This window comes from Aptenodytes forsteri, unplaced genomic scaffold (genome assembly GCF_000699145.1).
Source record: "Aptenodytes forsteri isolate BGI_AS27 unplaced genomic scaffold, ASM69914v1 Scaffold515, whole genome shotgun sequence".
In the NCBI taxonomy this organism is placed as follows: Eukaryota; Metazoa; Chordata; class Aves; order Sphenisciformes; family Spheniscidae; genus Aptenodytes; species Aptenodytes forsteri.
Genome location: NW_008795300.1, coordinates 504904 through 532560, shown reverse-complemented (window position 1 = coordinate 532560; position 27657 = coordinate 504904). Strand labels below are relative to the sequence as shown.

At 38.7% G+C, this 27657-nt stretch overlaps 1 protein-coding gene across 1 annotated transcript; it reads left to right on the top strand.

Moving 5' to 3' along the window:
• On the top strand, positions 1-27128 carry TRMT11 (tRNA methyltransferase 11 homolog; the record flags this gene model as incomplete). Its single annotated transcript, XM_009279354.1, has 12 exons — positions 1-66; positions 800-873; positions 2816-2897; positions 2992-3084; positions 4147-4281; positions 6148-6304; positions 10615-10695; positions 11374-11538; positions 12948-13020; positions 13770-13901; positions 18827-18947; positions 26545-27128. Coding segments are annotated over 12 exons (1311 nt in total), but the record flags the coding sequence as incomplete, so codon positions are not given.
• Positions 27129-27657: the final 529 nt, after the last annotated feature.

The window sequence follows — 27657 nt, the reverse complement described above, 5'->3', positions numbered from 1 at the left end:
GAAATAACATCTTTGCTCTCGCTTTATGATGGACAATTCAGTGGTGAGCAGGAAATTCGTGTAAATGTAAGTGAGGACTAAATATTTTACTTGAGTGCATGTATGGTATACAAGTATGTTCTTTATAGTATTTTTATTAAATATGGGTAGCTGAATAAATTTTGGAGTTTCTTAAGGAATCTTCCAAAACCGAGCAATTCTCAATTTCAGTAAAGACTTGGAACTGAGTAAACGATGCACAAAATGCACCTCAGGATGTCTTCATTTAACAGTGTGAAAAGAAACAGTGCCATCTGTTGGGAGGCTCTCCCTTCTTTTCAGAATAGCCGAACTATGAAAACATTCAGCAGCCGTTTGAATTTGGTGTTTGCCTCTAAATCAATGAGACAGCGTATTTGGAAGAGTGAAGCTAGGAAGCTGTGTGATTCTGGTCTCAATGCTTAGTCAGAGAATGTTACCGTGTTTTAGTTACTACTTGTGTGTAATGAGGTGTTTTGAGTCTTTAGAGGATGAATAATCTAGAGAAGCATAAACAAATAGTAATATTTTACCAAGTCAAAGATATGGTGGGAAAATGAAATACCTAATAAAATTTCTCAGACATTCAAGCTGAGTATACAGTTTTACCTCAAATTAAATGTTTTATCCTCATGTTCTCTGTACAGTTAACAGATTTATTTATTTTTTTTAATCTTCAGCATGCATGTTCTGTTTTTATAGAACGGAATTGTGTAGTTGTGTAATTCACGTGACATCCTCCCACTAGGTATTTGCATCACTTATCTTCTCTTTATTTCAGTCTCCATTTTGGATTCTCAATATTCCTTCAGAAGAGATGGCAAGGGGACTAATGAAACGGACAGTGTGTGCAAAGTAAGAGGTGAAAAATCTTGTAAATGATAATGTAGGCGGTGGAAAATTGTTCTGCTATATTGTGGCAAATATTAATTTTGTATGGAGTCTTAAAATGAACAGTCTCTGTTTACCTCTAGAATCGAGGAGGCATTACTGGAGCCTGTAGGACTGATTATGTAGCATGCCCGTCCTCTTTACTTAGTGTACAATCAATGCAGGGTCTTGAAACGGTGTTCTTCACTGCAGAGCCAGTACTTGTCTTGTAGCGTCACTGATGTTTTAGTCGCCTTGAATAATGTTTAGTCAGTGGCTTGTTTTAAAATGTGTATGGAATTAAAAGATAAAACCAGTGATACGTGAAAACTGAAAGTCAAGTTTGGAAGGCAAAGGTAGTGATTCCTTGTGTCACCCTCCTAGTGCTGGTATCTGAGCCCTCAGCCCAGACCGCTGCAGCAGAGGTCCTTCTAGAAAATTCAGGAGCACAGGAATATGCCAGAGAGATTGTTCCAGCAGCTTTTGGTCCTTTTTAGAGATGTCTGCATAACATGCTTTCCAGTGAGGCTTGAGAGATACCTCAGAGGTATGATTCAGGATGAGAAGCAGCATAGCTGTGGTATGGCTCTCTGACTATACTAAATTTGGGGTGTCTGTGCTGTCCTGGTCAGGGTTAGTTTGAGCGCCTCTGCAGAGCGTTGCATGGTCCTTATTGAGTGCTTCTTGTGTCAGGTGTTCAGTTTTACCTACAATGACTTGGGTTGTACACTCTTGCCTAAAGAAACCCCATGTATACAAAGCTTCTCCAACAGTTGAATAAAATTCCAAGATGAATATTGGGTTCCCTCTAGTAAAGGCTATGCTGCCAGCATTTCCATTGCTCCATCTAGAAATATCGTTTAAATTCTCACAGTAGATAGAAGCAGATGCTATAGAAAAAAATTAGACACCGTGAAAAATGTACTTTTTTTTCAGGGTAAATGTGGGTTAGAAATGTAGCCTTAAATAATTTATTCAGGAAGGGAATACTTTAACAAAATGGCTTACCACTGGGCCTTAGTATCTGCTATTGTCACTTAGTAAAATGTAGTTCTCTTATTTTTGCTTGAGTGAGCTAAACCTTTGAACATTTTGAAGATTTTCTTTCAGGAGTCATCTTTGAAAAAGTACTACATGGTACTGCTAATCCTTAAAGGCTGTGTTTACGGTGTGTTGCAAATGCACATAAGAATGTCTAACAATATATGCAGTGACACTAGGATTCCTGTACTAAAAAGATTTTTTTTCTTTGATACAGAAAATCCACTCAGTTGGGATATTTGAATGCTGGGGGAAAGGTCTATGATGTGGTGTTGCGCCTTCATTACCGTAGCATCGGTTATCTCATCTTCCAAGGCAATGCTTTTCTTAAAGCCAGCAATATGGAAACAAAACAAAAAAAGTGTAAGGCAGCATAGTGTTTAAACATCTGAAAATATCAGATATCATAACCACATCTTAAAATGGGATAGAACCTCTGATGATGTCATTATATGTAGGATGTTACAGTTTCACAGTTTGTTTTACTCCAGGGTAGCGTAACACTTTGAAAGTCTGTTCTTGACCTTTTTCAGCCTTTGCTTACCCCATCAAATTGATAGGTACAAATGAATTTTGTCTCATTCGCTGGTATCACTGTGTGCCAGAAAAAGGTCTGGTGATATCCAAGGGTACTAAGACTGAAATTTACCTTTTAGTATATGTTGCCAAACAAAAAAGCTTCATCGAAATACCAGTTTAGGATTAAAAATAAGTGTGTCCTTGTTAAGAATAAAACTTAAGCATGTGCTAAGAGTTAAATGACACACTTCAGTACTCCATAAAGCAAAGCCTAAATACATTGGCCAAGAAGGTTAAACGGAGTAAGTATCTGCAAGGCATTTTTTACCCCTGTATGACTGCACCCTAAAAAACTTTGTAATTTCAGGTCTATATTTGAACTGTGGGGTCATGGAAGATCTGCGGGGGAGCTCTGTGCATCTTTGAAGAACTATCCAATGGAGAAGATGGTATGCGTATAAAGAATCTGGATAATATGGTTCCTCAAGCACACTGAATAGCACTGCAACTGTACTAATGAAAGCGTCTTTGCCTTTTTTTCAGCTTCCATATCTACAGTCAGACTCTACTTACAAAGTACATATTCATACATTTAATAAAACACTGACGCAAGCACAGAAAATAAAAAAGATAGATGTAAGTAGATGTTTAAGAGAACTTTGACGTTTAATTTAATCTATTCACGTTGTTCGTATTCCGTGCTATCGGTGTTGTCTAGAGTGTATTTAAGTTTGCGTTTCCTGAAGATCTTAAAGCAGTTTACAGCTTATGCCTTATCAGCTCTAAATGAGATCTTTGTGTCTGAATTAACATTCTCCTCAAAATTCATGACTTTGTATTTTTTTTTCTGAACAGATCATGTAAGGCATGTACAAAGACAAACAAATATCACTGCTGATTTCAGCCCAGTGTGCTGGGGAAACTGAAGCTTATTGCCCAAAACTATAAGATTCAAACGGCTAGAGTTAGGTGCTAGATTTTTAGAAAATCTGTTGCTTGAGCTCCGTATTAGGCATTTATTGTTGCAGAATGTGAAACAAGCCAGTCCAGTGACTTCAGCTGCAAGCTGTGGATTGTGTGCTGATTTCCTGTTCTGTCCTTATGCTCTTGTCTGCGCTTCTGCCCGCCTCCTAACTGTATCAGTATTTTAATTAGGAATTTTTTCTAAATTACTGTTAATTTCTGCTCTTCCACATTCTATTTTTAGCAGCTATTTATCCTATTTACTTCATTTACAGAGACTGAAATTCTGTATTAATAGTAGCTACCCTTTCCTGTTTGTTCAGTTTTTGTGTACATGAAATAATGCTGACTATGTAAATTGGTGTAGCTGCACATCACTGAAATTTTAAATCCCATTGTTCATCATCAGTGTTGTTTTATAACTTGAAAATTGCATAATTAATATGCACAGTTCATTTCCTCTAAAGTTGGATTCTGTTCAGTTAATAAAAAATGTTATTGTTCCTGATTTCTAATCCTTAATCATTTGAGCTATGCTATCTTTATTCACAAGAAAAGCATTTCAAAAATCCAGAGAAAATTGAGAATGTACCTGTAGTCCTAATCTGTCATTTCTCACAAGTGGAATTGTGGTTTGTTTTTTGGTTTATTTTTTTCTTTTTATTTTTTTGTGGGGTGCCTATTTCAAAAAATTTGACCCTGTTATTTTTGACTCTGTTCTTCTTTATTGTATAGGCCCTTGAATTTCTGCCATTCAAAGGAAAAGTAAGTTTAAAGAATCCAGAACACATCTTCTGGATTTTGGAAGATTATGGAATGGATCCTAATAATGTTCCAGAAGAGCCCTTTCATTTGTATTTTGGTAGATGGGTGCGTGAGTATGCTTGCTTCAGTTCTTATGAGCTTGTATTTTCAGGAAAGTGTTCTTCAATTTAAATGTAAAAAAATGTGTTGAATTTTAATGGAAGCAGACAATATAATTATGGCTGAATCTGTCGCTGCATGATACACTGATGCAAGTCTTGAAAGTCCTTATTGTGACTAGGAAAAAGCAGGTTAATTGAGCAATTTAGAGGTGGAAAAAATTGAAGTTGTATCTGGGAACACACCTTATCTTGCCCTCCACTGAGGGAACTCAACACAGCGGTGAGACTGCACAGCTATGGTGATGTATTATATTATTGTGGGCTCAGATGGAGCTAAAAGCAGCAGCCGCTTGTTTCAAACACGAAGAAAGATATACAGGAACTGTAGATGGCTTGCGGCCCCGCTGAGCTGCATCAGCCCCACTGGAGCATTCTGTAAGTGTTTCAAGTGGTCCTGAAGGGCACAGACTGATCCCTGAGGCTTTGGACATCAGGGGGTCCAGCCCACAGGTGGATGCTCACCACCGCGGGACACTGACAATGCAGTGCTGTACTTCAAACACGAAGAAAGATATACAGGAACTGTAGATGGCTTGCGGCCCCGCTGAGCTGCATCAGCCCCACTGGAGCATTCTGTAAGTGTTTCAAGTGGTCCTGAAGGGCACAGACTGATCCCTGAGGCTTTGGACATCAGGGGGTCCAGCCCACAGGTGGATGCTCGCCACCGCGGGACACTGACAATGCAGTGATGTACAGTAGGAACAACATTCAAAAACTGTCTGGAGCTTGTCATCTGAGGTGTTTACTACAAACTTTCTAGCCTGTTGAGTATATGCGCTCCAAACCTGCTGCATTGTTAGGATATCCTGAGGAAATCTGATCTGGTCTTTTATTTCTTGTGAGGAAGAAGTGGCTCCCCAAAGGACATCTTCCAGAATGACACCAGCCACTGATGGGAATATGTGCTTGCAATGTCCTGGGTCAAGGGCAGCTGGAAGGAGGGAGAACCACTGCTGAGGTTGTACAGCTATGGTCAGGGGCTGTGCACAGAGAAGTTAGAGATCCAAGTGATCCTTTAGCACCTGTGAATATTCTCCATGCCTGTGATTAATGTGAAAGCACCCTGGGTTGTGACAATACTGCAAAACATTGCAGCTGTTGTCCCATCTGTGCTGGATTCCTGAAGTGTTTAAAAAGGAGTAAACCAACCTGAAAAAAATAGGCAAGTGTATTTTGTTTACCCAGAAAACTGATGTTGACCGGAGCTGGGGGATAGAGTTGGAAGAGCTTTTGAACGTGTTTGCTTCCAGACTGCTTTGGTCCTCTTCAACGTATTTTGGAAGTCTGATGTAAAAATGTTAGCATTTGGTCTTTGTTTGTTTTTCCAGTAAATTCTGATCTGTCAGTGCTATCCTAAACTTAGTTTTTGAGCGTGACAGAAAAGTCAGTGAAGGTGGAAATTCTGTGTGACCTTAAGCATAAGCATGTGTATGTGCATGCACGTGTTAACATGCATTTCTGCTGCTCATCATTTTGAAATTCTTTTAACTCTGAAATGCCAGGAATTGTTTTTCTGATACCTAGAATAATAGCAAAGTTGCTCCAATTGCTATTTCTTCAGAAGAATTTTCCCTCTAAATTGTTTGTATATTTTTGACCTCTGTCTTGAAGAATTTATCTAGGTGTTGAACCAAGATATCTGTTGCTTGGAAAGAAGTCTGTCATATTTTCAGATGGCAGAAAGCAAAGTGATGTGTTATGAACTGAAGAGTTACCTGTTTGTTGGATGGTGTCACTTAAGCAAGTCTGTTAGCCTGTCTGCTTATATCTTGTATTTAAGACCTGACAGTGGTTTTAAATGTTTCAACAGATTGCAGATGGCCAAAGAGAACTTATCGAGTCCTACAGTGTAAAAAAGAGACACTTTATTGGAAATACTAGCATGGATGCCTGCCTGTCGTTCATTATGGCAAACCATGGGAGAGTAAAACCCAACGATGTTGTATATGATCCATTTGTTGGAACAGGTATATATTTTTTTTCTACTGGTGGGAAAAACTGGGAGATTGTGTTACTGCTCGCACCACACTTTTACTTGGCACAGTGGCTTCTGGTGGTCGACTGAGATTTGAGATGATACCAAAAGCAAAGTAGTGATTATAAAATGAATGTTTTGTTAACTTGAGAGGGAGGCTAACTTCAGAAGATGTAAACGGTTTATTTTACACTTCTGACAAGTCTGTCTTCACTGTATTATTTTATGTAACATGGCTTAAACACCAGTTCATGCGTGTCACGGACTGCTTAAGATCCAAAGTGACTGAGAACTGAAATTTGGCTAGAGCACTCCCTGCAGCCACTTTCAGAATGTTAGAAGGAGCAGCATTTTTGGAGGTGGCTATTTAGAGGAGTGCTGAGGGCACTTCTGGGCATATAGCACAACATAGCAATAGTTAGGTCAATAGCATTCAATAGTGATCAGTTCCTTGTACCATCATGTCTTGTCTTCAGGACAATATTGTTCACACCATGTATTCTCCCCCAGCTGAACTTTTCTTAGTTAAGCCAGGAGGGGGAGCTTTTATTCCACGTATTGCTGTGTGTGGCATAGAAGTATTTTTTATCTAAGGGAAACTCAGCTGTTTTGTAGGTGAAATAGAAGATCTGTTGTGTCAGGTTGTGCCATTTAATCATACAAGAGTATATTGTGTTAAGCTACCTATAGTAGTTTCTTCAAAAGCATAACAAAGGCTGTCTTTCTGACCTGGATTTTGCTAAACTTTGATCCAGAAGACCATGTGTGAGATGCATACAATTAAAAATACTTACATTAATGGGAGGATGGAGAGAATTCACTGCAGAAATCACTGCAGAGAAGTTAGGGAGAGATAAGACAACACTACAGGGTCACTAGTAGGGCAGATTCTTATTAGCACGTGGCTTCTCTGTACCATAGAAAACAGACCAGGAATATGATATTTTCAGAAACACAAGGCTTCAGTGAACTGTATGTTTTTGTCTTAAATTTTTGTTAATATACGACCTGATTTTTTGCATGCATAATAACATCTTATGAAATTTTGTCCTCCTTGTGCTTGTGTTCCTTGCAGATGGGTAGTACTCTTTGAAAGGTTGAGGAAGTTCTTCTGCTTCATCTCCAAGCAGTTTGTTTCATTTCGGTGTCTATGGTTTTGTGTCTTTTTACAAAAATCTGCTAAACCTAAATCACAAAAAATTATCTGAGAGCATTCATTCTCTTGGGAGTGCAAATTGAAGAGAAAAAAAAGGAAGGGTAAAGTTAGAGGAAGAAAAATCACATAGAAGCGGTGAAGCTATAGAAATTCAAGAGAAATGTTAAGTCGTGTTTCAGTTCAAAAATGTAACATATACAAAATTCTCTCCAAATTGCCTGATGATTTGAATTGCAATTTTCCTGGTTTTATTGCATTAGACAGCTGTAATACACAGGCTTGAGATTAAAGGTGCATAGGGACACCGGAGATACTGGGTGGCACAGCATTTGTCAGTAAAGTGTATTTATGACTTAACAACTAAACAGTGGCTTTTGCACCTACTTTTGGTGAGTAAACCCCGGGAATTTCAATAGTATCTTGAGGTTCTTCAGAGGATTTTCAAGATTGTCAGTGCAACAGTGCCCTGCCACTGGAATTTTGGGATGTAGCTCAGAGTTGAGAGTGATGCAGTGGGTTTGAGCTGATGGGTTTGGAAAGAACGTACACTGAGGATTTGAGGAGTACTTTGAAGAAACTGCAGTTCAGATTTCTTTATTGGTACAACTTCAATACCTGGCTTGGTTTTTCCCTGGTTTTTATGCTGAAAAGGTAAATAGTACGGCCCTGCCACTGGAATTTTGGGATGTAGCTCAGAGTTGAGAGTGATGCAGTGGGTTTGAGCTGATGGGTTTGGAAAGAACGTACACTGAGGATTTGAGGAGTACTTTGAAGAAACTGCAGTTCAGATTTCTTTATTGGTACAACTTCAATACCTGGCTTGGTTTTTCCCTGTTTTTTATGCTGAAAAGGTAAATAGTACAAAATTAGAATGGCCTTGCAAAATGGTGCTTGCTTGTTGGAAACAAACTGTTTTTGCTGGATGAGCCAAATCACAAGTCTTCCACAATAACATGAGTGGACAATTGGATTTTGTCCTTGGAATGGAAACTGCTTTTGACCAGGCTGGTTTAGGAGACTTGATTCCCCTTTTTTGTAAAGCAGAATTGGAAAGGCCAGGATTGTTTCTGAGTTGTAAAATGTAACTTCCGTAAACTGTTTAGATATTCTTTCCTCAGTGTTGGGCAGAAGGAAGCCTGGAGGTTTCTGGAAGAATAAATTAAGTCTTTTACCTGAATACTTCGTACTTCTTCCTAGACGGTCTGTTCTGATTATCTCAGTAAGCTGCTTGTTCGTACCTTTGGAAGATGTTTGTCCCTACTTTCCCTTTGTCAATTCGTGATACTGCATAATTGCAAATGACAGGAATTTTTTCTTTGACATCCTGGAGGATAAGTAGTATGACCGGACCGTCATCTGTGCTGAAGAGATGGGGGAAATAGTGTACAATAGAAAGGCATGAAGTTCTGTGCCATCATCATTCTGCTAATAGTCATCAGGGGACACAATGATTCTCTGATTAACCCTTTGTATACATCTGTTTGATATAGTAGGTCAAAGGGCTGGCCATATTAGAGTATTTAAGTATTCATGCACCTTCTGTGTGAACACAATTGAACTAGTACCAGCTGAGACTTATTAAAAGCTGTAAGTTCATGTTTTCCTAACTTTTTTTTTCCCTGTGATTAAAAACATTCTTAGATGGGCAAAGTACTTTCTTCTTACTTTTTTTATAGGACTGGGTGGTATGCCATACTTGGGGTCAGGGCTAGCTAAATTTGTCTTGACCCTCTGGAGGTACTGCCCATCTGTTCTGAGGGATTGCAGCCGAGAAGGGAAATGGGTGACTCCACTGGGGTGAGTAACCTTGCTTTTCCCTGATCCATTTCACAAGAAAAAACAGAGGATTTTTTTTTTTCTTCTTTCTCCCTCACCTTCAGTTTTGGTACAGTTCATTAGCATATGATGTAGGAGCTTTCTAGTGCCCTGAGATGGGATCTTTAGCCTGTGCACGCAGTGCGTGCTAGGGATTTGTTGTTGCTGAGCGGGTGGCGTGGGGCAATGCAGCCACCTGAGGTGCTCCTCCACACTGCCGGTGAATGGGAGAATTGGTGTCACCCGCACAGCCAGCTTGCGCGTTGTTCCCTGTGCTGGTCAACTCTCATCCTGCAGCAATCATCCCCTTTTATTTTAGCAGGACTGTTTGTATCCGTAAGCAGTTGACATCAGAAGTGTGGGGTTCACAGCCTTGTTCTCAGTCACTGTTTTAAACCTGTTTTAAACCATTCTGTTAGTTACATACCTCCTTATTAACAACTCAACAACACAGCTCTTCGGTAATCTTCTGCTGTACGTCTTTTTTTTCATTTGGAAGCTGTTAAAGAGATAATGTCATTTGCTCTTTTCTGTGGGCTACTCAACCATTGCCCAGTTTCAAGGGGCAATCACACATGCTTTTTTTTGGTAGGTGTTTTTTTAATTAGGAAAGCAGATCACAATAGTAGTGATTAAAAAATTAGTTTTATTGCAGGATGAGTACGCTGATAAACGTACTGACAAAATAGGCGGCATGCAGAAAAAAATGCATCTGTATATAGTTTTCACACTGCAAAACAATTACAGAAACTTTTTTGATATTGCTGTTTACGTTGGAGATATTTACATTTTCAAGGTTCTTGACCATTGCTTCTTACCCAGGGAATGGCCACATTATACAACAAGTTTGATTTTAGACACAGTTAAGGAGACTGACTTTGAGAACAGACACGGTAGAATTGCCATTCGTTTGGTGGTGATTTTTCAAACTGTTTGCCAACAATTTGAAATTCTGCTGCTTGCAAAGTAGAATTAAAAGTTTTGGTTCATGTAATGATTAAAGGATCTTGTTGCCTTGAAATACAGAAAACCATGAACAAACTCCTAAGAACAGTCTCCAGAGATAAGGAGTGACATAGGGCATAGCAAGATAAGAAAGATCAGGTATAACAGACAAGGGACGTAGTGTTATTATCTCTGATTATAGTTGCGTAGTGATTCTAACTGGTTGGTAGTTTTAATTCTTCTTTTTTTTTTTTCTTTTTCTTGGGTCTAGCTTTGGGTCTAGTGTCCTACTGGTGTAAACTCCTGAAGTTCCTCAGCAAAAAATCCTAACACAGATAACATTTATGACAGCAGTTTATACTTTTCCCCTTTTCTCCCCTTTATAGGTGGCCTTCTAATCTCCTCAGCACACTTTGGAGCATATGTGTGTGGTACTGATATAGATTACAACACCATCCATGGATTAGGTATGTTACATATTTCTAAGCCACTGAAATCTTACTCTCTGGAATCTAAGAGTACTGATGGTAGCGAATGATATTTAGCGGATTTTAAAGCAACGTTAATCTTCGCAGGATTTATTTGGTCATGCTTATTTTTATTGACCAATTTACATGTATCCTAGCTAAGCTATTCTCTTATTTTTTAAGCAGGAAATATTTAATAAAAGGAATAATGAAAACCAAAACAAAGTTCCAAATAATAATTACAACAGCTGTGTGCTTTCTTAGCCTGTGATGTAGGAAGCTTCTTGTAACCTAACCCAGGAAGTCTAATCCCATGATTTGCACTGCGGTTTTTCAGAGAAGTAAGAATATCTGACTTATTGGACAGGATTATGACTGATGGATAGTGAGAACATTTTACAAACCAACATTTTTATAAATGTGTTCTGTGACACCCTATGCAGATGGTGCAGCAGAACTTTTCTCATGTATTGTCGTTATTCCTTGCTACTTGTGAAGTTTATCGCAAATACTTGTGACAGTGAGTAGAGTAAGGCAAGAGATAAACTCTGGTTTTGTATGTGACATTTAATTCTTTTCCTTTAAAATAAATGATAGAGTGTATGAAAGCTTCTCGTATAAAATAGTTTGCTGTTGAGTATGCTTTCTTCCGTTCCATGCCCCCCGCCCTTCCCCCAGGCAAGGCAAGCAGAAAGAACCAGAAATGGAGAGGGCCAGATGAAAATATCAGAGCTAATCTCCGACAGTATGGTTTAGAGAAATATTACCTTGATGCACTAGTTTCTGATTCTTCAAGACCAATATGGCGAAAAGGGATGCTGTTTGATGCAATCATTACAGATCGTAAGTTTGTTAATGCTTTTTGTTGCCTAATAACAATGACTAAAAGATTATTGCCTATGTCTATGCCTGTGTACCTTGATTTAATGTCTTGACGAGTGCTCAGATCTGCAGTTTCCATATTACAAAAGATGACCGTTGAGAGCAGCACTGTGGAAATTGGATCTGCATTTGACATCTCTGCATTTATTTTAAGGATAGTTATAAATGTGTAACAAAGCTGGCGATAATACTTTCTTCCATGGAGAGAATATTATGCTCACCAGTAGAAATCAATATGGCTGAAAATCATCCTTCGAAGAAGTCCCATTCAGTAAAGGCATAACTTTATGGATGCACAGAGACTTCTTACCAGAATGGTCCATGCTGCTGTTAGGACTTGATCTGCAACACACTGCAGTCTGCCATGCAGCTCTGAAGGACTTCTGGAGACTTATGTTAAGTGCTTATTGGAGTGCTTCCAAAGAGAAATTTTAATGCACTTCTGATACACTTGACTACTAGAAGCACTAGTGGTTTGAAAGGATCCTCTGCTTTTTTAGAAACCTATGTACTTAACACCATTTGTCATTCATGCATGAGAGGGAGTAGAGGCTAAGGGAATAAATAAAAGACCTTGATACAGCAATGTCTGATCTCTAGTGCTGGCTCTTACGATGACACATTCATATTAATTAGAAATAGGGAGCGTGACTTTTCTTTGTGGGTTGCCTGCTAATTTTTATTTGGCCTGTTTGTCAGTAAGACAATGTAGAACATTAATATGACTTAGAACTGAGTTTGCAAATTGTGTCGCAACTTCTGCGTTTACAAAATGGTGATATTGGTGCTTCCATGATGCTGAAGCAAGTCTCACAAAAACAAATGTGTTGAACAAGAAATAAGTATGTTATGCTATTAGCAATGTGCAAAAAATGTATGAGAAAAAGCCATCTCTGGCTTTTCTTATCTCTCTGTGTGAGAATTACCATTTGTGTAATGTGTTGGCAAGAGATTCCAATATATGCAATTTTGAAAAAGGTTAGCTAAGTGCTATAGGGGAGATGTTTATGCCTGTCGAAAGAGGATGGGATTATTTGTCACATGTTGGAAATGTAAGGAATATCTTTTAATGAACAAAACAGAAAAGCATTGTCCTTTGTAGTGTAGCAAACGTCTAGGCTGTTAGAAGCCTCTTACAGCTGAAGGGCTTTCTTTGAAACAGTTTTAAAGTAACCTTTTGGAGGAAGAAACTTTTAATAGATCTTGAAGAAATGACCCTTATCGATTTTTTTACTTTGTAAAAGCTTTTCTTTTTTTTAACTTTGTATAAGCCACAGTTTGTGCACTGTTATGTATGTATAATATAAGTGTATGTTATTTGGACAAAGGGTGAGGTTCTCATCTCTGCCTTATGCATTTGCTTTGTGTAGCACCATATGGTATCAGAGAAGCTACTCGCAGAACGGGTTCGCAAAAGGAAACAGTTAAGTCAGCTGAAAGAAGGTTGGTAAGCTGTCTTGTCTGTTGTAGAGTATAAATGTCTTAATGGAAACCCAGTCACAGTTTTAGAATCTTTATTATTTCTTGGTTGGCTGTCAGCAGTTAAAAAAATGATAGTAATAATAATTAAAGAAGAAAAGCCCTTTTTGTTCTGTTTGCAAAACTAGTACGTCACTTCCTGAAATCCCCTTGGTTTTGTTCTCCCTGCTTATCATTTGCATGTGTTCACATTTCAAATCCTATTTCTCGTCTCTGTCAGCCACCATTACCTTGTGTTTCCTATTCTCAGAAAGTGCTTTTCAGGCCCTGCAAGCTGCAAAATCAGTCTAAAATGGAATACCTCTATTTTACCTTAACCTTCTCTCTTGGATTTCCACTGCTCTTTTCTCTTCAGAGAGAACACATGGCTCCTCCACTGCCCGGCCTTCCTTGTCTTCTACCTTTTACTGTAAATTGCTCTTAAGAAAGATGCTGTGCAAAATAACTGTTCCCAACATGCTTGTGATTCTTTGACTTCCACAGCTACTAAAGGTGATAGTCTAAAGAGCCAGTAGGGGAATTTGGGAAGTCATATTTCTCATAGTAGAAGTTGTACACCTGGATTGTCCTAGGTAGTTTTGCAAATCTCAGATAGTGCTATTTTGTGGTTTGGGGTTTTGTGTTTAGGTTTGGTTGTTTTTTTGTTTTTTTTTACTTAAAAATGCAGGTTTTACCTGTGCTTTTATGTTTACAATTGTAAATTTTTTGTTTAGCACAGAAAATCACATCTTCGTTTCATCCAATTATCATCTAAGTGACATCTTTTTTGACCTATTGAAGTTTGCGGCAGAATATCTGGTGATGGGAGGAAGATTAGTTTACTGGCTGCCGATATACAGGCCTGAGTATGTATTCTTGATTTCTGGTATGTAGTATGTCAGAACGGATGCTACATTCTCACTGTGCTTTCTTTTGGGGCATAGTACAGCTGGAACTTCCATAGTAGTAGCAATTAAGAGTAATGCTTAGTCTTCATATTTTAAAACTTCGTATGAGGGAAAGCAGATTTGAAATAAGGTTTTTGGCTGGAGATAATTCCTGATTATTACCAAAAAGAAAAAAAACCTTCACATGTCCTTGCAAATGCATGTCCAATGGGTTGAGGTTTAAGCTTAGAAAATTAGACTTTCAAGGTGCAGATAGATTTCTAAGATAATAGTAGCCAGGCTCTTATTAATATGTGTTTCTACTAGAGTGGTTGATAGAGGTGCATGACAAGGTCCTGTAAGAGAACATTCTTGGCTCTTTGGGGTTTGGCACTACTAATTTAGCTTTCTTCTGAGAAACCAAAAGTCAAGTGACCAAAAGATGTCAGTGAGAGGCAGGAAGCGCAGGGGAGCAGCCCTTTTAAGGACGAGAGAGGCCAGCAGAGACTGCAGGATGCTGTCTGCTCAGTAGTGCAGCCTGGGATTAGAACTGGGTTTAAAAGGAAAAACATCTGTTTGCATACCTTACTTCAGCATCTCTTAGATAAGGTTTTGAGGTTGTTTTGTTTTGTTTTGTTGCTTGGGGTTTTTTTCCCAAAACTGTTTCGTAGTAAAGTGAGGAGTTGATGTACAGTAGCTGTTTCTAAGTATTTTCCAGATGTAGATGTGCTCTGAAGGTAGCTTCTACAATGTCATATGTTTCTATGTACAGTCAAACTATACTGATATATAAAGTAGTTGTTGTCCCTGGTTTCACCGTGGAAATGGCTTGTGACAGTCCTACATTTAATTACCACATGCTGTTTTGAAAATTTGGAAATCAAAAGGAGCCATTTCTGTTACATGCTTCCATAACAGAAGAGTGCACTTAGTAGCTTGCATTTTTATTTTTTTTTTTAATGATAGAATTGGTATCTTAGGCTTTTTTTCTTGTAAGACTATTCACAAACAAAACAATGAATGCCATTAGCAGTATTATAGCTAATTGTTCAAAATGTCTTAATACATGCTTAAGCCTGACAGACCCTGTGTGGTTGTGAATTCTTAGATTTCCATGTCAATAAACCTCTGTTTGGAATTACTGAGTTTATTCTGTTTGTCAAGATACAGAGCTTTTTGTCTGCTCATTGAACATTGGTGAGAGCATGCTTCCTCAGTACAGCAGTATTAGATAACTGTGAACTGCACATTCTGGTTCTACTTTAGTTGCTGTTTTGGGGAGGTCAGCGCTCTCAAGCTCTAGTTGGGTTGCCTCTTAAAAAGTAAATTTGTACTTACTACTACGAATTGACTTTATGCAATGAAGGTTGAACTACTGAAGTCACTATATTAGCACAGAATATTAGTATAGTCACTTTATTTTCAGCTGTAATGATGAACACAGGAACAAATGTTAAAGCAAGTATGTGGGGGGAAGATAAGATACTGTCTACTAATATGTTGTGCTATCAAGTATCCCTTGGCAACACCTGCCATCAGGTTCATGTGTTATTTGAGATCCTTGTGTATTTCCTTAAATTAAAAACAAAACTGGATTAAAATGGATGTCTGTTAAAACTACTGCTACTATATTTCTTATTTGATAACGTTCTGAGTTTTACCTGAAAGAATGTAGAAATATATGCATTAATGCTAACAGACAAGGCTTTTTAACAAAGTGATAATAATCTCTCCCTCTGCAAGATAGCATCTCACTCCAAAGTTTACTCTTTCAATCTGACATTGAAATCATTGTCGAGTCTGAATTCTTTTAATTCCTTTGCAGTCAGACTTTTATATGGTTATGAAGAGAAACTTTTAAGATGTTGTGGCAGAGTGCCTGCCTTGTAAGAGAGGGAGGCAGTTTGGTGGTACTAGATGCATCAAAAGTCTTGTGTAATAGAAAAAACAATTGAGAATTAATTTGATTCTCCTTTGTCAAAAGCACGTTTTGACTTCACCTAGCAGAAGTGGTGACTTGATTTCACACGAGAAGTGACTGAAATGTTGGTTTGCGATCTGGAAGTTTTGGAACAATGCAAAGAGGCAGTACTGTTTGTACTTATTATTCTTCTACTTAAATACTTCCTATTTACAAGTCTGTGTTTGGTATTGTCTTATTTGTTCAACAGCTCACTGTTATCTTTAAGAAACGTCAAGATTTCCATCAGCACCTACATGGATCCTATTTTGAGTTGTGTTGGATTTGACTTCTCTTTCTCCCAGAACAATACATTTACTTTGTAAAGTGCATTCAGAAAATCCACTTCTTTACAGGAAAAATATAAAGCTCCTCCTTTGTATCTTTTAAGTTGAAGTGATAGGTGTGAAAGTTGTTTAGTTCTGCTTTTTAATGTCCGATTTCTGTTGACCCCCAAGCATTGGGGAATCATGAGAGCAAGCGTTTTATATGAAAACATAGTCACTGGCAATACCATATACCATTTTCTGTATTATGTTGAGGTAACTATTATAGGAAAGCTTATTACAAAAACTAAGACTAAATGGCTGATCTATATTTCAGTATATAGGAAGGATGTCTGATTTCATATCTGTTTTATTAGCTAGGTCAATACTTCTTGCTCCTCTAGTCCTATGCAAAGCTTTTAAATCCTTACATTCCTCTTTCAGCATTTGGAGAAATAGAAGGATTGAAAACAGTCTAGAGAAAGCTGTTTCTACAGAAAATAGTATGCTTATGAGATGGGGCATTTAAAACACTGTAACTGTTTGCTTCCATAGACAGGATTAAATTGCAACCCAGTGTTGCTACCATCTGATGTTAAAAGATAATGGATTTTTTTCTTCCCTTTAGAAAAAGTAATTACAATATGATACATTTGTAACACCAAATTCTGAAGTCCAGGAATGTCACTGTCTGATAAGAGCTGGTTTAATACAATTTGGAATCGAAATGTAATTGTCTCCTTTTAGGGAGACAGAGTTAAGTCTCTTGTTCCTGCAACGTTGTATGTGTTGACTGTGGAATACATTTTTAAAATCACAGCTCCTGATTGGCTAAGTTATTACTCCTGATTGGCTGAGGTATTTTCTACTTGAAATGATACAGGCAGGCCTGTGTGCATACATTAACATACAATCATAGAATAGTTTGGGTTGGAAGGGACCTCTGAAGGTCATCTAGTCCAACCCCCCTGCCGTGGGCAGGGGCATCTTCAACTAGATCAGGTTGCTCAGAGCCCCGTCCAACCCCACCTTGAATGTTTCCAGGGATGGGGCATCCACCACCTCTCTGGGCAACCTGTGCCAGTGCTTCACCACCCTCAGCGTAAAAAATTTCTTCCTTATATCTAGTCTCAACCTACCCCCCTTTAGTTTAAAGCCATTCCCCCTTGTCCTGTCGCAACAGGCCCTGCTCAAAAGTCTGCCGCCATCTTTTTTATAAGCCCCCTTTAAGTCCTGATAGGCTGCAATAAGGTCTCCCCGAAGCCTTCTCTTCTCTAGGCTGAACAACCCCAACTCTCTCAGCCTTTCTTCACAGGAGAGGTGTTCCATCCCCCTGATCATTTTTGTGGCCCTCTTCTGGACCTGCTCCAACAGGGGCCGCGTCTTTCTTATGCTGAGGGCTCCAGAGCTGGATGCAGTACTCCAGGTGGGGTCTCACCAGAGCAGAGTAGAGGGGCAGAATCACCTCCCTCGACCTGCTGGCCACACTTCTTTTGATGCAGCCCAGGATACAGTTGGCCTTCTGGGCTGCGAGCGCACATTGCTGGCTCCTGTCCAGCTTTTCATCCACCAAGTACCCCCAAGTCCTTCTCAGCAGGGCTGCTCTCAATCCCTTCACCCCCCAGCCTGTCTTGATACTGGGGGGTTGCCCCAACCCAGGTGCAGGACCTTGCCCTTGGCCTTGTTAAACCTCATGAGGTTCACACAGGCCCACTTCTCAAGCTTGCCCAGGTCCCTCTGGATGGCATCCCGTCCCTCTGGTGTGTCGACTTCACCACTCAGCTTGGTGTCATCTGCAAACTTTCTGAGGGTGCACTTGATCCCACTGTCTATGTAATTGATGAAGGTATTAAACAGTACCGGTCCCAATACAGACTCCTGTGGGATGCCACTTGTCACCAGTCTCCATCTGGACATTGAGCCATTGACCACTACCCTCTGGATGCGACCATCTAACCAATTCCTCACCCACTGGACAGTCCACCCACCAAATCCATACCTCTCCAGTTTAGAGAGAAGGATGTTGTGGGGGACTGTGTCAAAGGCCTTACAGAGGTCCAGATAGACGACATCTGTAGCCCTTCCCGTGTCCACTGATGTAGTCACTCCATCATAGAAGGCCACTACGTTAGTCAGGCAGGACTTGCCCTTGGTGAAGCCATGCTGGCTGTCTTGAATCACCTCCTCGTCCTCCATGTGCCTTAGCAGAGCTTCCAGGAGGATCTGTTCCATGATCTTCCCAGGCACAGACGTGAGACTGACTGGCCTGTAGTTCCCCGGGCCTTCCTTTTTTCCCTTTTTAAAAATGGGGGTTATGTTTCCCCTTTTCCAGTGAGTGGGAACTTCACCGGACTGCCACGACTTCTCAAATACGATGGATAGTGGCTTAGCAACTTCATCTGTATGTAACATCATGTGAATACATGTAGAAAATGTGTGTGTGTGTGTCTGTTTACTGTGAGGCTTTAATTTATTCTACACATTTTACGTCACAAGATGATTAGAATATATGATGTAAAAACTCTGGAGCACCAATACCTGAATTTCTTTAATCAGATTAAAATGCATAGCAACTTTTTAGTGTAAGCCATTTTGTGAAGAATCTGTATGAATTCTGTTTCAGATGCAAGTGTTCCAGTTCATGAGCTTACAGCTCTATGAATGTTTATTTCTTCCAGATACACAGAAGAGATCATTCCCCGCCACCCGTGCCTGAAACTTATTAGCAACTGTGAGCAGATGCTTTCCAGCCACACATCAAGGCGCCTGATAACCATGGAAAAGGTGAAAGAATTCAAGGTAAGCTTGCATTCTTGATTATATTGTGTAAAATAGTAGCTATGGCATTCATGAAAAGTTTGTGCTATTCAGCATTTGATCCTTATTTCTATCACACTTGAGTATTTTATGATGAGAGTTAGAGCTTTTGTAAAATCGCCACACGTTTCTTTGAAATAAATTGGGTAGTGATTTAAGGGACCGTTCTGGTTTTGGTCTTTTCCTTTTTCTCCTCAGTTTTTGATAAACTATTCATCCCGAGCAAGCCACTTAATAGTGTGAAAGAGATCTTTGAACTTACAGTTACTTGTGAAAGTTGCATATGCTTTTCTTGGAAGACTGAACTCTGAATCCCATCCGCAGAGATGCCTAGATGCCTAAATTCCCATTGATTCCAAAGTGTAATTTGGTGCCCAAGTAAATACTAAATGCCTTTGCGGGTCTGGCAGTACAGGTAAACTGTATTCAATCCTGTTACTTCATTTTTAGAGTGCTACTTTTTTAGCTTTTGGAAATAATATGTAGCTCTGACGTAAGTACAGTGAAGCACATTGTTTGTTGGTTTTGTTTTTTTTGTTTTGGGACATGCTAAGTGCCTCTCCTGTGGCATTGAGACCAGGGAATATTACATCCAGGTCTCCTTTTTCTTCTTGCTGCTTCTGTCACCTAATACTGTTAAAAGAGATGCTAAATGAAGGTGAAGCAAATTCTTAATGAAGACACGAGCAAATGGCGAGCAAGTGTTTTTAGTACATTTCTTGTCAGTTGGAAGAGCTATTTTAAATGACAGGAGATACAGTCAGACTGCTGTGTCTGCACGGTGCTTGCACTAATAACACAGCAGGGTTTCAGTACTGCGTTCATAATGCTAATGATTGAGATTCTCAAGCAACACCTGAATTTTTTTAAAACACTGTATGTGGAGTTCAGAGCCAGAGCTGCCAAATTCACCAGTAGCAAACCGAGAGGGTAAATTATGAAAGTTTTTGACGTGTATGTCTCAGGGTGTTCATGGAGGTTTTCTGCAGGAGTTTTATTATTGTCAGTACTGTAGGATAACATGTTCTGATTTAAAAAATGTATCCACCCTTCTGCGAATAGACTTTCATCATTTGTTATTCTTGTTTTGTGCATCAGCTGTTCTTCAGTACGTGCTTTGACAGGTTCATGTCTGGAAATGCTTAGCTCTGAGCACCTGACTCTAGTTGGCAGGCTTACTGCTTAGATAAAACTCTGCAGGTGCTTACGCTCAGGACTCCAGATGTCTTTTAGATAATTTAAAGATACCAGAACCTATGTACTGTTTCTGATGATGCAAAACTTGTCCAAATAACAAAATATATATTGACTCCTTAGCTAGTGCCTGCTTGGTTTAGGGTCTTGTTGTTTGGTGTCTAACTATCTAAGATTTCCCCACCCCAGTGTCCCTTACCTGGGATGTGTTTTTTACTGTCTTAATATCTTGAACAACCTTTGAATTGGATACTTCTCAGTATCAGACTCATCAGATATGATCATAAAATTCAATAGTTGGAGCTGTGGCCATTTTTCTTTTTCCCAAATGAAAGAGTGAATTTTTATGAATATATAAGCATTTATGTTTCCGGACAGTTCCTGTCTGCTTTACTAAACTGGTTTGTAACAGGCATTCACAGATGCCTTTTAATTCAGCTTAGTGTAGTACTCGCAAGTGGCTAAGAAGTTTTACAAATCATGTAGTGTCATTATACAGTCCTTCGGTTTCACCAGTGTTTGCCACCAATAATGAATTCCAAATTTCACAGCAAATTCTATTTCACTAGTAACACTCTAAACTCTTAACTGGAGATGAATTCAATCAGTTACTGAATGTGAAATCAGTGGTGCAATTTGATTGTGCTTGTAATATAAAGGAGACCAAAGTGAATGTAAAAAATGAATATGTCTAGTTGAAGTATTGATCTATCATAACTAATCATAAGCATGAAGATCATAAATGTTAAATTAAAAACATCACGAAAGGTGGTATATAACTTGCTGTCTTGTAAGCGTCCAGTCTGTTCTGTTTAAGTTTACGATGAAAACTGGAAAAGATTTCTTACGAAACACAGTGTTGATATGAATAGACTTTTCCAGCACGTGCACAATATGAGCAGAAGAGTTGTTTGTTTTTTAACATTTAAGGGTTTTTTTGGACAGCTACGGTGGTCATTAGTAACTCCCCTCCTCCCCAGTCTTAAGTTATAGTGATAATAGTAAAAGTGAATGAAGGCAGTTGTTGTAGAGGGCAGCTAGCAGTAGCCAGCTGGTGACTTCTAGTCTTCTAAAACTCTGAAAGCAGAAGAATTAGAGAAGTGAAGAATAGAAGCGTGGAATGGGAGAGGAACAAAACAGAAGTGATATGAAGTGAGAGCTTACTAGTCTGATGTATTACTTTTTCCTATGGGCATTAGTGTCCATTCTTCTGGTATTAAACAGATATGGATCTCCCCAATATCTCTCTAAACCTGAAATAAAACTTTCTAATTGATATTGTAGCAGGCAGGACTATGTGTGAGTCTACCCTCATTGAACTGTGAAGGGAGGGTTTTTTAAAGCCGTAAAGACACAAGTCTAGCTCTCTAAAGACTGTAGGCATTCATATGTAAGAACTGGAATACAGCGGTAGCAGAAGAATGAGAAGCTGTTGGCCAAGTAGATTCATGTTGTAATGTCTGTCGACTGTGATCTAATAGGAGTCCAGTCTTCTGCTTTAGGTCAGAGGAGATTTGAACCAATTCTTCCAGCCTGAATCAAGTAAAAATGTACTGTGCCGGTTTATTTTTCAAATCCTTAAAAAATATATGTAAGTTATGTAAGACTGAAAGGTCTCAATTTGTGCCACCTATATCTGAATTGTCATCATTATTTTTTAATATAAATGTCAAATAACTGGTAAGTGCTTAATCAGTAGCAAAACTGGAGTATAAAAACTTACAGCATTATTACCACAAGGTTCTTGGATATCTATATCTGGTGGTCAACCAACTATTTTCAGAACAAGTAGACTTGCTAACAGTGTTTAAAGGTAGGGTTGTTTGGGTTCCCTTTTTTTTTTTTACAACAGTATGTCTAGCTTTCTGTTTTCTGAGGCTTGTTGATTTCCCCATGCTGAATTATTTCAGCTATTGCCGAATTACTTGTTTCATTCCTCTGCTGGCTGTCTTACAGAAATATCTGGTATCTATTTGGCTGGTAAATGCTACCTAGTTCTGAAATTTCTAATTAGGACTTCTTGAAAAAAAAAAATTGGAGGAGAGATCTGTAATTGACAAGGGTTAAGAGAAACACCTAGAAATTATGTAGCAAGATGAAACAGAAAACTTGACTGAAGGATGAGCTCTGGGCATATGACTGCCCATGAAAGGACTCTGGAGCATCGGGCATACAAATCCACCACGCTGAATGGGTCCAGCATTTCCATGTCACACGGTCACTCCAGAGTTGTTACTGGTGTAGAATTTTTCCTACTGAATTTAGCAGTGTCGGTTCCTGGATATGACCCTGTTGTCCCTGATTTGGAAACTGCTCGGCGTTGTTTATAGCTGTATAACATTACTACAAGTGGTTTCTATAGCTACTGTCCAGCACCAGATGTAGAGTGGTAGGAAGCTGTGATAAGGCTAGGAAGATTTTTTTAAACAAAAACTGAATGCGGGTAATTACCCTGAGGCTGAACTGAGGCATGCTAGGTTCATAAAAACCTTTAGAATTTCACTTAATATTTGCCAAGATTTAAAGAAAAACAAAGCTTTCTTGTTATCTTTAAGCTTCCCCCTCTTTCTTCCACCTCTTTCATTATTATTGGAGATCTGTAACGCCTTTTTTGGTGTTGTCTTTAGAACAAGTCAGCGTTGAGTTGAAAACTCATATTAGCTAAAAGCCATTTGGTAGCAAGCACTTTGACAAGAGCTTTATTGGTTTTCAGTTGTCACAGAAGTCATCGTAAAACATTTCAGAGCAAAAGTTTTATGTGATAACTGTTGTTTGCAATTAGTCTGCTGTTTTGAGAACTTAAATTATTCAAAGTGAGAACCAAGGATGATGATAAAGAATGACCAGGGATTAGTGAACATCTTCGGTTCTGACTTTTACAAATAAAAGAAGTCTTTGTCGTCTTGGTAGTGCTGGCAGACTGGGGAAAGAGCTGACTTAGTTCCAAGTAGGCTGATCGTTGCTGATCAGTCTTGGAAATGATTTCTTGGGAAGTCTCACTGTTTTGTGTTGAGTAACCAATTACAAACTTTATGCCTTGAAAACTACGTACAGTTTTTTCAAAGGAAATAAGTGAAAAAAGCTCCTCACCTCTAGATGCAGCTGTGTGTCACAAGCAGTACTCCTTACTCCTCTTCCAGTGTGTCATGTTAAGCGGAGGAAAGAGACTATCTCCCTTAAAACACTGTCGTTCAACTCCATTCCCTGAACTTAAATTTAAAAAAAAAAAAAAGGCGAGAGAAAGGAAAAAACATCCATATTAACTGCACTGGACAATTAATGCACTTGAGAGAGAGTTGACGCTGCCGCTGACACCCTCCGTAGGAGATCTTCTCTCACTGCAAAACATTCCTGCCAAATATTTAGAGTGCATATTCTACCAATTTACGCTACTCAAGATAGAGCTTAACTGAGGATGTTTGACTGGCTTCCTTACTGAAATGAGCCTGTGCCTGATGCCCAGGCATCAGGTCTAGTGCAAGTAGTCACAACAAATTGTTTCATGAAGATGATTTTTGACAAGTTCTTATCTCTGTAGAGTTAAATGCGGCCTATCCCTAGTGTTCAGATTGTACCCATTCAGCTCCCTGTATAGATATAAAATACCCTAATTTAGAATTTGTTCGGAAATCATTAGTCTCTGAAATCTAAGAATTCCTCTTACTTTGATCAGTTCTCACGTTGCCCATAAAACTGTTTTGACCAGTAAATGTCAACAGTGAGTGGCATCTCCAGGTAGTTCAGGGTATCTTATTTTCTTTTCCCTTTTTTAAGAAGCAATTCCCAATCTGTTACTTTTCTTTAAAGCAATTACCATCTTATTGGGCAGTCATGTCTGTACAGGGGAGAGGTAGGGAATGGAAGCTCTTAAGCTGGAATTACTGTGATGTGGGCCAGGAGCTTCCTTTGTAAGCTCTCCCGAGAAATCTGTTCCTGACTGCATTATCTCCTCTCATCTAGCGAGCAATGATTTGCATAGCTTTTGATGAAGCCTGGATTTACAAAATGGATTCTGCTGTGGAGTGATGCACCAAGCCTGTTTCCATTTCATGAATGCAGATGCTCCTCTTACAGCTGTATTTAACTCGAAGTTTGTTCTCTTACATATCATATCCTCTCTTTGCCCTAAGCAGCTTGGGGGTAGAGGGGGGTAGTTCCCTTCTTCCTTCCTCCCTTCACCCTGAATCAGCATTTTGTTACTTAAGGAATCAAGATGAATGGTGTACAGATGTGTGACCTCTTAGAGGCTGTAAGGATTAATTTTTATGTTAAAATACTGTTGACACATATATCATTATCCTTCAGGGTCAAATATCCCATCCATTTCTCAAAACAAGCAAATTATGTAGAATTATCATTAAAACACATCTCAAAAGTATAAAAACATATTCTATGTTTAGGTCAAAGAAGGATTACTGACCTGCAAATTCAGGGGAAGAATAAGTGCTCTTTTCCTCAGAGTGGTCCCGTATAAGAGATCTGGAGAAGTGGGTACAGGCTGGCTGTGAGAGGAGTGTGTCTTAAATCCTCCTTGGTTTTGTCTGCCAATAGTAATTTTTTTTTTCCCCATGGACATGTTAGAAGCCTGTTGATTGTCAGCCTGAGAATGGTCTTAGAGATGGCAGTCTCTCACAGGTGACCAAAAGACAATAGATAGTACTGTGTCTGCAGTGGGTTTACTGAGGTCATTTTCTCCTGCTATTTTCCAACATCGCAGTATTTAAATAGAACTAATTTGCTGCTACTGGTGTACATGTACATGGATATCCACATGGCACTTAACTTTTAGCAAGTTAATTTAAGCCAGTGGCATGCTGCTGATGCCTGCTAGGATAGCAGATGAGAACAACTTCATAGGAATATCTCATTGTGTCCAGAAGAGGGCACTTGTATATGCACACAAACATCTTGCTGTGTTGAAAAACCTTTTGTTTCACTCCTTTAGAATGCATATTAGGATATCCAAAGCAAGATGAGGTGTTGATCTTGCTTGGTGAAAGCCTGGAAAGGCTACAAAATAGCTGAAGAGGGAGATTGTCTGCTAGGATTCAGTTCATCCTTGCACTGTAATACTTGCGTAGTTTGAAAATACTGACTTAAATCTACCTCCATGTTCCTACTACTTATGCTAAAGCATTCCACAGTAACCTTATTTTCAGATATGAACAAATAACTCTGAACTGTAAACCTAAGTAATGAACCAATCTGTATGTTGCTACATTGCTTAAAAAAATCATAGCAATGAGGATGCATTGAGAAGAAACATTTAGTGGAATGGAGGTTCAGTTCTGTCGTGTGCTCATTTTTATTTTCTCTTTGCACAGTTCAGTTGTCCTATGTGAGCCTGTTTATCTCCGTTCCATCTTGCTATTGAGCATAATAAACTGACATCAACCATAAGTGTAAAACTGTTCTTAAAAGTTGCCATCAATTTTCTTTTGCATTCGAAGTTTGATGAATTGTTTATCTTACTTGTCAACTAATATTATCAATACTGTATCTTAATTACATAAAGCCACAGTACACATTGAACTAAATTTCTGCATATATAATGGGCCAATTTTCTAAACTATGTTCTTGGCTGATGTAAAATAGGTATTGTGTGTAGGGATTTACTGTGTCAACTTTAACTTTCGGAAGTACGTGAATACTGCATAAGAAAAAATTCTCTGATTGCGCTTCAGTAACTGTAGGAACTCATTTTAGTCATTTGTGTTCCTCTTCTGTTTGTATCTGCCTGCCACAAACCTTAGAGTGATTGAATTCTCCAGATGGTATTTTTTCTGGAAACTAATCTTTATATTTTCCTTTACAAAAGTCTGTGTGGTATAGTACCTGTGCTCTCATTCATTCATGCAAGGGTTGGATTCTGGTGATGTTAGGTGAGATATTTCCAGTGATGCAGCACTGTTAAAACTTCAAGTGTCTGGTACTGACAACTTGCATCATTTTGCTGTACAGAGTAGAATAATGAAAATTTGAATGAGTACATAAAAAAAAAAAAACCAAACAAAAAACCAACAACCCCCTTGTCTGCTTACAGCTTGTATTTGATCAATGTCAAATGAGAATCCATTGCATATGGATTTTCTTTTCTGTTAAATGTTAAGACTTTGCAGTAGGAGGTATATGTTCTTGTTAATCCTAATGGAAACCTTAGCATTCTATTTTTGGAATTCTTTAATCAATCTAATGACTTAAATGTTTGCCATTGAATTGTAAAAAAAAAAACAAACCAAACAAACAAAAAAAACCCAACCAAACAAAAAACCAACAACTTTACTCTTGCTTGTAATTGTCTGAAAAAGTTTGGAGGAAAACCAATGGCAATACATGCTGAGCATACTACTGTAAAACCTAACGCTTGCATTTTGATACCATGCAGGATCAAGATCAGAATTCTTACTTGTTGGACGGTCAATATATGCCATACAGGGGACACAATTCATTCCGTGAGAAGTATTTCAGTGGTGTGACAAAGAGGATTGCCAAGGAAGAAAAAGACAATCAGAAGTAAAATATAATATAAACAGATTAAAAAATGAGGAAAGAAAGAAGATCGTGTTTCTTTGTAAGGACATCTGGTTATGAACATGCATTTGGATGCTTCAGAAAAATAAATACTGCTTTTAATTTTAAAACAAGATGAAACCTACAACGCAGGTTGAGAGCAGTTCTTTTTAATTAGCTTTGTTTATAGCGGATATTATTGTACAAGTTTTTTTAGTCTTATTTGATTTATATTTGTACTTTCAAGTACTAATGATGATTGACTAAAACCATTATTATTGTTCTTTCACCATTAACGTTTACAAAAAAAGTAGTAGTATTTGGCTTCTTAAACTGTGAACATCTGGCTGTTTTAGAAACACGTGGTGGTGATCAAGGATTGCTTATTGAGAAGATAATTTTCATTTGTTTTTGTTTTTTTGTAAATTGTATACAATAAACCAGAAAAGATTGTTGTGAGTTTTTTTAATTGTTGCATGCAATAACTGCTCGTATGAATTCTGATGGCTCTGGCTGAGGCCAGCAGTGTTTAAAACAAATGAAAAACACAAAGAAACAAACGCGGGCGCGCGCACGCGCACCCCCCCAAAAGCCTCTGTGACCTGACAAACTCTGGAGAGCCTATTAAACCCTGTGAAGCCTGTCCACATCTGAAGCTCATCTGTACCTTGGATTTGCTTTTGCATTCCTAAAACTTGACTCTTGGTCAAGCCAACTGTCTGCAATTTTTGGTTCAGAAACTGATAGTTAAAGCAGTAACAACAACAGCATAAAATCAGTAATGGTTCCCTAATGGTATTAAGCCTAATTAAATCTTTGAAACTGAAGCTGTATTTGTTAAAGGGCAAACGTTGCTGAATCCACACCGTGTCCATCATGAAAATACCTCGTTTGAAAACCACTAAGCCCATTAATTCAGGATGTTAATGGCTCTTCTCAGTTTGACGGTCAAATATTCTTCAGCAGGGTGTTGGTGAATGTATCTACT